The sequence below is a fragment of the Lipotes vexillifer genome, unplaced genomic scaffold, assembly GCF_000442215.2.
Source record: "Lipotes vexillifer unplaced genomic scaffold, Lipotes_vexillifer_v1.1 scaffold422, whole genome shotgun sequence".
Lineage (NCBI taxonomy): Eukaryota > Metazoa > Chordata > Mammalia > Artiodactyla > Lipotidae > Lipotes > Lipotes vexillifer.
The window spans coordinates 387263-394613 of record NW_006779087.1 but is presented as its reverse complement, the minus strand read 5'-3'; the positions used below and the strand labels follow the sequence as shown (position 1 = coordinate 394613).

Sequence of the window (7351 nt, the reverse complement as noted above, 5' to 3'; positions counted from 1 at the left end):
GGGAGGAGGACAAGGACACTGGTGAGGATCACCGAATCCAAGCGTAAGGACGAAGGCTACGGAGGCAGGGTGCAGATTCTGGTGGCCTCAAAAGCCGCACACGGTTTGGTTCTTGGCCCCTAAACAGGAAGGAAGGGCAAGAGCTCTAGGGCTCCTTCTCCTATACTCCCCTCTCCCCCTGAGGTAGGAAAGCAGAGAAAAACAAGCAACCCTCTGTGGTCACAGCTGTCCAGTGTCAGGACCATGGCGCTTTCACCTCCCTAGCCTTCCTGAGGCCTGGCACATAAAGGTGATTAATACATATCCCAACAGATGAAAGTCATTAATCTCCCTCAGACAGCTTCGCCCCCCTAGACAGCAGTGCCCCCTGCAGCACGGGGCAGGACCTGCAGCCACACAGACTGGAGGCTGGCTGCCCAGCAGAGCTGCATGGCCAGTACCAAGGAAGCGATGACTGGGGCTGTGGGTTTCAGCCCCGTGGCTCTGCTTCCCCGGGGGGCCTGTCTCTGAGTCAACGTGCCAGCCTTGGGCGCGCGGGGCCAGCGGTGCCTTGGGCTGCGGTCTGGCAGGGGCGGGGGGCGGCTGGGAAGCCTGGGGCCCCTCTCTGGCAAAAATAGCCCACAGTGGTTAGAGCTGGGAGGGTGAGTCAGGCAGGAGCGCAGTGGCGCCTAACCCCTTCGCTGCCACTGGGGCTCCCTAAGGTGGTTTGCCTCCGTATGTGCAACCCAGGATCAGGCCCTTTCCCTGGCTGTCCTTGGGCTGGGCTCAGCTCGGGATCCCGAGGCCCTCCTCATTCCACGTGAAGCAAGTCTGAGAGTCTGGAGCAGGAGTATGGGCCACGCGGAGTGCATACCCGGGATCCTAGGAAGGGCAGGAGACCTCTGCTGGCAAGGATGCCTGTAAGCCAAGGGGAAGCATTGGGGCAGGCTGAAGATCTCTGGAGCTACCCGAGCCGCTGCTAAAGCCAAACTCTGAGGCGAGAGCTGACCCCTCCCAAGGGGCAGGCGTAGGGCTCGGAGGTGGGCGGAAGCCAAGCCACCCAGAAGGGAGCTGCTCCTGCCGGCTCCGATTGCCCTGCAGTGTGCTCTCTCTGAGGGCTCTACCCAAGACTGTCCAGCGACAAAAGCTCGATCTCAGCTCCATCTTCATCTTCTCAAGGGCACCTTGCAGCCATCCAGCTATCAGTGGGAAACTGAGGCAAAGAGAAATGACCACTTGGGACCAGGGTCCTGGCTCCCTAGACTGGGTCACTGCACCCTTCTTGCAGCCTGGGCGGTCCCAGAGCAGGTGAGCGGAACTCTGGTCCACCTCCCCCTTCAGCGGGGCCCAGCCTGAACCCAGGCGTCGGGGGAGAGGGTGTGTGCGCGCGCTGGGAGGAGGGGGAGCGGCTGGGCTCCCCGGGTCATGGCGGGGGGTGCGAGGAGTGGGGTGGGTATGCCCCGGGCTCGGGGAGGGGCCGCAGCTCTGTGAGCCGCGGCAGAGCCGCCGATGAGCTCGGCGCGAGTAGAGCCAGAGCCCCCAGTTCTTTGCTCGCCCGCCTGCTAGCTTTCTCGATCACTCCCTCCCTTCCTCCCTCCCTTCCTCCCGGCGGCCGCGGCGGCGCTGGGGAAGCGGCGAAGAGGAGTGGCCCTGCCCTGGAAGAATGCGGCTCTGCCGAGGGGGCAGAACCCGACGCAGTCTCCCCACGGTTTGAACAGCCCGAGCCCAGGCTACCCAACCGCGCCGGTGGCGGACTCCGCACCAGAGCAGCTGGAGGTAATCGGGACCGGGAGAGCAGGGAGGGCAGGGACTCGCACACGGGGACGAGACGGGCACAGTGGCAGTCAGACAGACAGACACGCATCCGCCCACGGGGGCACAGAGATGCGGAGAGAGCCAGGGATATCGCCAGAGATAAAGACACCGCGAATAAAGGAGTGGCCCCAGATTTGGAGGGCAATGAACGAGAGCAAAGGGGTGGGGACTGAGACTGGGGACCTGGCGGGGACCAGAGGGGCGATGCTAGGAGGAGGGGAACACGTAGTTAGGAATGGTGGCAGATGAGGAAGAGGTCTCAGCTTGCACCATGGTCCCTTTCAGGAGGGAACCAAAGTCCCCTCCCTGACTTTGCCGCACCTGGACCCTCCCCTCACTCCCTACTGGGGCTGAAGGGGGCAGAGTGGAATGGGGAGCCCATTTCTCCACCCTTTTCAGAGAAGCTGCTGGCCTTAGACGGCACCTGGAGGCGACAGTTCCCCACCCCCCCGCCCTGCCAGCTGGGGGTGGTGGGGAACCCCCTCCCGATCCTGCCCAGCAGCCCAGTGAGAGGGTGAAGCTGTGTTGGGCAGTGGAAGCCAGTCTTGGGGCCCTTGAAAAGGGAGCGGTGGGCAAGGTAGTGGAGAGCTGTTTGTGAGTCTATACCTCTGTTTGCACGTGAATGTGTCTGTGTGCCAGGCATTGTGTCCGGCTAGATCGGCTCCAGAGCACTAGCATAAGTCCCAGCTTCTGGGCGGGGACTCTTCCTCCAGGGCCCAGGTACTCTGGGAATCAAGGCGTGATCTTTATTGTTTTGTTTGAGGAGGGTGAGAACGGTCGGTGGGGTGGCACTGGTGAGTTAGGAGCCCGAAGCTGGGCATCCTTTGGTTGCCTAGGCGAGCCACCCTATCCCGGAGCCATCCTTAAGTCTCCCTGTCCCGCAGGCCCTGATCGATCTGCCCACCGGGGCCTTCGGGCCCGGGATTCGACATGCGGGAGGAGCCGCGGCCGCAGCCTCCGCCCTCGGGCCTCGCGGGTCTCCTGTTCCTGGCTTTGTGCAGTCGGTGAGCAGTTCCCCTGTCACCCAGCCCACGAGAGAAAGCCCTGGGCTAGAGGCGGGGCGGGAGGAGTCAGAGGGGGCGCGAGGCCTGGACCACAGACCCTCAGATGCCTTCTCGGTTCCCAGGGCCCTAAGCAATGAGATTCTGGGTCTGAAGCTGCCAGGCGAGCCGCCGCTGACCGCCAACACCGTCTGCTTGACGCTGTCGGGCCTGAGCAAACGGCAGTTAGGCCTGTGCCTGCGCAGCCCCGACGTGACGGCGTCCGCGCTTCAGGGCCTGCACATCGCGGTCCACGAGTGTCAGCACCAGCTGCGTGACCAGCGCTGGAACTGCTCGGCGCTCGAGGGCGGCGGCCGCCTGCCGCACCACAGCGCCATCCTCAAGCGCGGTGAGCCTGGCGGGGCGGGTCTGTGCCGCCGCCGGGGCTGGCGGGTGGGGGGCAGGCCGAGGCGAGCGGAGGCGGGAAGGGACGAGTTCACGACTCCGGGAGGGGCCTCTCCGGGAATTCCCCCCGGAGCCGCGCGCGGAATAGGGTCTGGCCACCCATCTGGGGCCCCGTGCTTCTGACTTCCACCTGCGCACTGCCGGCAAGGCAGCTGGGTCCCTGCTCCCCTACCCTAGGCGCCCCCCCCCACCCCCGTTTCCTGCCTCCGCCCAGCTGATCTGGGCTGCACCTGTGAGCAAGAGATGCCCCCAGCCCTGGAAACTTCAAATGCCCCCCTTCTTCCCCTCCCCCAGTTTTCTGTCCCTCCCTCTCCATGGGACAAGCCCAGGCTGGTGTCCCCAGAGCCTCAGCGGGGGTGGGGTGACGCCCCCAACCGTTTAAGGGTTAAACATACTCCCCTAATTACTGGGGTTCCCAGGAGCAGAAGGTGGGAACAAAGACCCTGATGGCTTTGAAGCCGGGGAGCATCCCCCTCCTCTGTGCTGTGAGGGCCCCAGGTGGCTCTCACCTGAGCAGGTGAGGAGCGGCTAGAGGGGCGGAGAACAGGTCACTGCGGGGCCTGGTCTGGGGGCCCTGGTCTGAGAGGCAGCCCTGTCTCTTGCCAGGCCGTGCCGGAGTTTACTCCCTAGAGGAGTAAACATCCATCTCAGGCCCAGCCCAAGGGTGGGGGCAATACTTTGGGGACCACAGGGTTAATAGGCAGCTGCCATCTTCAGGGGAATTCCCAAGACTTGTGCAAACAGCTTCCCCCCTGGAGGGCTGGGGTTGGACGATCAGGAGGCTGGGCCAGGAGCCCTGCGTCCTGGGGTGGGAGAGGCCTGGCCCCTAGAGAGGTGCTGTCTCTCATCCACTCAGGGCTCCAGAGAGCCCCTGCCTAGAAGGAAGTGAGCGACCCCCTCCATTTCCACAGGGCCTGGTGTAGGCGAAGGCTTTGATGCCTAAATGAGAAGCATGTCTATCTATGCCCGGGAAAGGCTTGTCATCCTGAGCCTCTGTGACCCCCAAAACATAACAGAGAAGCCAACATTTTAAAAGGGCCTTAGGGAGAATCACCCACACCTCTCTCCCTCTCCCAGTGTTTTATAGAGTAATAGCAGGTTAGGATAAACATAAAGGCTAGTCTTAGTGGGCAAATATAAAACTAGTAGCTGGAAAGAGGAAGGACAGCTCCCCAGCTCCCGTACTTTGGGGATGTTGGAGTGGTGGAGGGTAGGTTGGTTAAAAGACTGATTAAAATAACCTTGAATTACACACACACACACACACACACACACACACACACACACACACAAAACACCAAAGGACTCTGCTTCCACCCCACCTGCAGGGCTGGGGAATTTCTAAGGCTTTCAGATGTAGAACTAAGTGAACACATCTTCAAAGACCTCAGGGACTCTCTCTTAGTCATCTCTCAACCCCAGGGGCCTTTCCCTTTAGGCTAGCTCTTTCATCCATACCTGAAAATCCCAGACTTACAGAGCAAGAATGGGCCTCAGGGATGCTCTCAAACCATCCTCTCCCTTTAAAGATGAGGAAACTGAGGCTCTGTGCTCTCGGTTCCCTTACTTCCCGTGTGACTTGCTCCCAAATTACTCAGCTGGTAAATGGCAGGATCAGGAGTCAGGAGTTTCTGGAATTGGAGTGTGGCTGTTTATTTCCTTTGGCCTCGTTACTCTCAGCTGCCTGTCAGACTTACCCCTACCATCATAACCTTTTCATCCCCAGGTTTCCGAGAGAGCGCTTTTTCCTTCTCCATGCTGGCTGCTGGGGTCATGCATGCGGTAGCCACGGCCTGCAGCCTGGGCAAGCTGGTGAGCTGCAGCTGCGGCTGGAAGGGCAGTGGCGAGCAGGATCGGCTGAGGGCCAAACTGCTGCAGCTGCAGGCACTGTCCCGGGGCAAGAGTTTTCCCCACTCCCTGCCCAGCCCAGGCCCTGGCTCAGGCCCCAGCCCAGGCCCCCAGGACACATGGGAATGGGGTGGCTGTAACCACGACATGGACTTTGGAGAGAAGTTCTCTCGGGATTTCTTGGATTCCAGGGAAGCTCCCCGGGACATCCAGGCACGAATGCGAATCCACAACAACAGGGTGGGGCGTCAGGTATGTGCGTGCAACTTGCCCTCCGTCTCCCTAGCTTTTGAGGCCTGGCTAGATCTTGGGAGGCACAGCATAGTAAGAGGATGTGGTGGGTGATTGTCACTCACCAGCTGGGTGGCCTGGAGCAGAGCAAGTCACTAACCTCAGTTTTGCATCTGTAAAAAGAGTCTAATGATACCTACCTTACAGTGTCATTAAGACTGAGCTAGCAAATAGAGCACCCAGAATAGTGCCTAGCCCTTGGCAGGTGCTCATTACATGGTAGCTATTACTATAGCTGTCTTCCCTACAGAATTTCGGGGTGCTAGGCTCCCTGGTTTAGCAGTGCTCACTCTGGAAAGGGCACTGGACTGGGAGTCAGGACAACTGGAGCGGAGTCCTGTTGCCAGCTAGTTATTGAAGATGGGCTAATTACACTCTGCTCCGGCTTCAGTTCTGCAACCATAAAATGAGGGAGCTGGGCTATTAGCCAGCCTCGAAGTGCCCTTTCTCTTCTGATATTTCCTTGTCATTCTTGCCTCTATTTGTCCCTCTGTGCCCTCTGTTCCCTCCCCTCTCCTGTGCCTCTGTGCTCTGCCCATTTGCTGCCATCCCCTTTCGCCTCTTCCCTGCTGATGCTCTAGGTGGTAACCGAAAACCTGAAGCGGAAATGCAAGTGCCACGGCACATCAGGCAGCTGCCAGTTCAAGACGTGCTGGAGGTCAGCCCCAGAGTTCCGGGTGGTAGGGGCGGCCTTGAGGGAGCGGCTGGGCCGGGCCATCTTCATTGATACTCACAACCGCAACTCTGGAGCCTTCCAACCCCGCCTTCGTCCCCGTCGCCTCTCAGGAGAACTGGTCTACTTTGAGAAGTCTCCTGACTTCTGTGAGCGAGACCCCACCATGGGCTCCCCAGGCACGCGGGGCCGGGCCTGCAACAAGACCAGCCGCCTGCTGGATGGCTGTGGCAGCCTGTGCTGTGGCCGCGGCCACAACGTACTCCGGCAGACACGAGTTGAGCGCTGTCATTGCCGCTTCCACTGGTGCTGCTACGTGCTATGCGATGAGTGCAAGGTCACAGAATGGGTCAACGTGTGTAAGTGAGGGTCAGCCTCACTGAGGGGCTCGGGAAGGGGAGGGGCACCCTTGCAGCCTTTTGCGCTGATTTCTGTCCAGGGTCAATCTTGGCCCCTGGAAGCTCAAAGTATCTACCTAGAAACAGCTTTGGGGGTGGTAGGGGTCACGTGGCGTCTGTGATGTGCGGCCTTCTCCCCCACAGTAGGAGGGCCTTGAGGGGGAGCTGTCACCCTCTTCTGCTCCTTGAACATCCGAATGGACTAAGATGAAATGAACTGTATTGCCCCCCTCTACCCAACCTGGGGTCCCTTTAACTCTCATTCACACTCCTTCTGGCTGGGGAGACCCCATAGTTTGACCACTCTTTTCGTTTGAGGGATAGCCCTAGGTATTGTGTGGAGCCATAAGACCTGTATCCAGAAGGAGACCACTCACTCCTATTTGCTGTTCCCAAACTCCTTTACTGCAGCCTGGGCCCCCTCATAGCGAGTAATGGGAGATGGTTGTAGAGAGGTTTTTCTTAGGGAAGGGACAGAGTACAGGGCACTCAAAAACCCTGTAAGTTGTCTGTCTAGGCCCTTAGGGAGGCTGTCTCCCCAATTCAGATGTTAAAGGGAACCCTCCAAAGGAAGAATTTTACCTAAGATTCTCTGAGCCTCTTCTCCTTTCTTCAGCAGGGGGGGTGGGAATGGATAATTTATTGTACCGAGACTTGTTCTTGGTTCTTGTTTGTAACAAAAATAAATTAAGTTACTGGACCAGTGAATACAGATGGTGATATTTCTACCCACACTTGGGATCCCAGTCCTGGATTCTTTGCCGGGTGATTTCTCCTACCCTCCCACACTCAATGACTTTTTGTATATCATGCCTGGTTCCACAAAGGATTTCAGATGGTCTTCAGGTGACCTGGCAGCTTTTAGTGTGGAAAAACCTGGGCGGCGCGGGGGGACTTCTAGG

The 7351-nt window shown here is 59.2% G+C and overlaps 1 protein-coding gene across 1 annotated transcript; it reads left to right on the top strand.

Annotated features, from left to right (window-relative positions):
- The first annotated feature begins 1358 nt into the window (after positions 1 to 1358).
- Positions 1359 to 7149, top strand: WNT10B (Wnt family member 10B). The gene is made up of 5 exons (XM_007452248.1): positions 1359 to 1755; positions 2679 to 2798; positions 2921 to 3183; positions 4966 to 5339; positions 5960 to 7149. Exons 2-5 carry the CDS (start codon positions 2725 to 2727, stop codon positions 6416 to 6418), a joined length of 1170 nt encoding a protein of 389 aa, XP_007452310.1. The 5' UTR covers positions 1359 to 1755; positions 2679 to 2724; the 3' UTR covers positions 6419 to 7149.
- Positions 7150 to 7351: the final 202 nt, after the last annotated feature.

Coding starts and splice junctions, on each gene's coding strand:
- WNT10B (XM_007452248.1), top strand. CDS start 2,725: ATGCGGGAGGAGCCGCGGCCGCAGCCTCCGCCCTCGGGCCTCGCGGGT. Junction 2,799..2,920: donor TTCCTGGCTTTGTGCAGTCG/GTGAGCAGTTCC, acceptor CTCGGTTCCCAG/GGCCCTAAGCAATGAGATTC. Junction 3,184..4,965: donor CAGCGCCATCCTCAAGCGCG/GTGAGCCTGGCG, acceptor TTTCATCCCCAG/GTTTCCGAGAGAGCGCTTTT.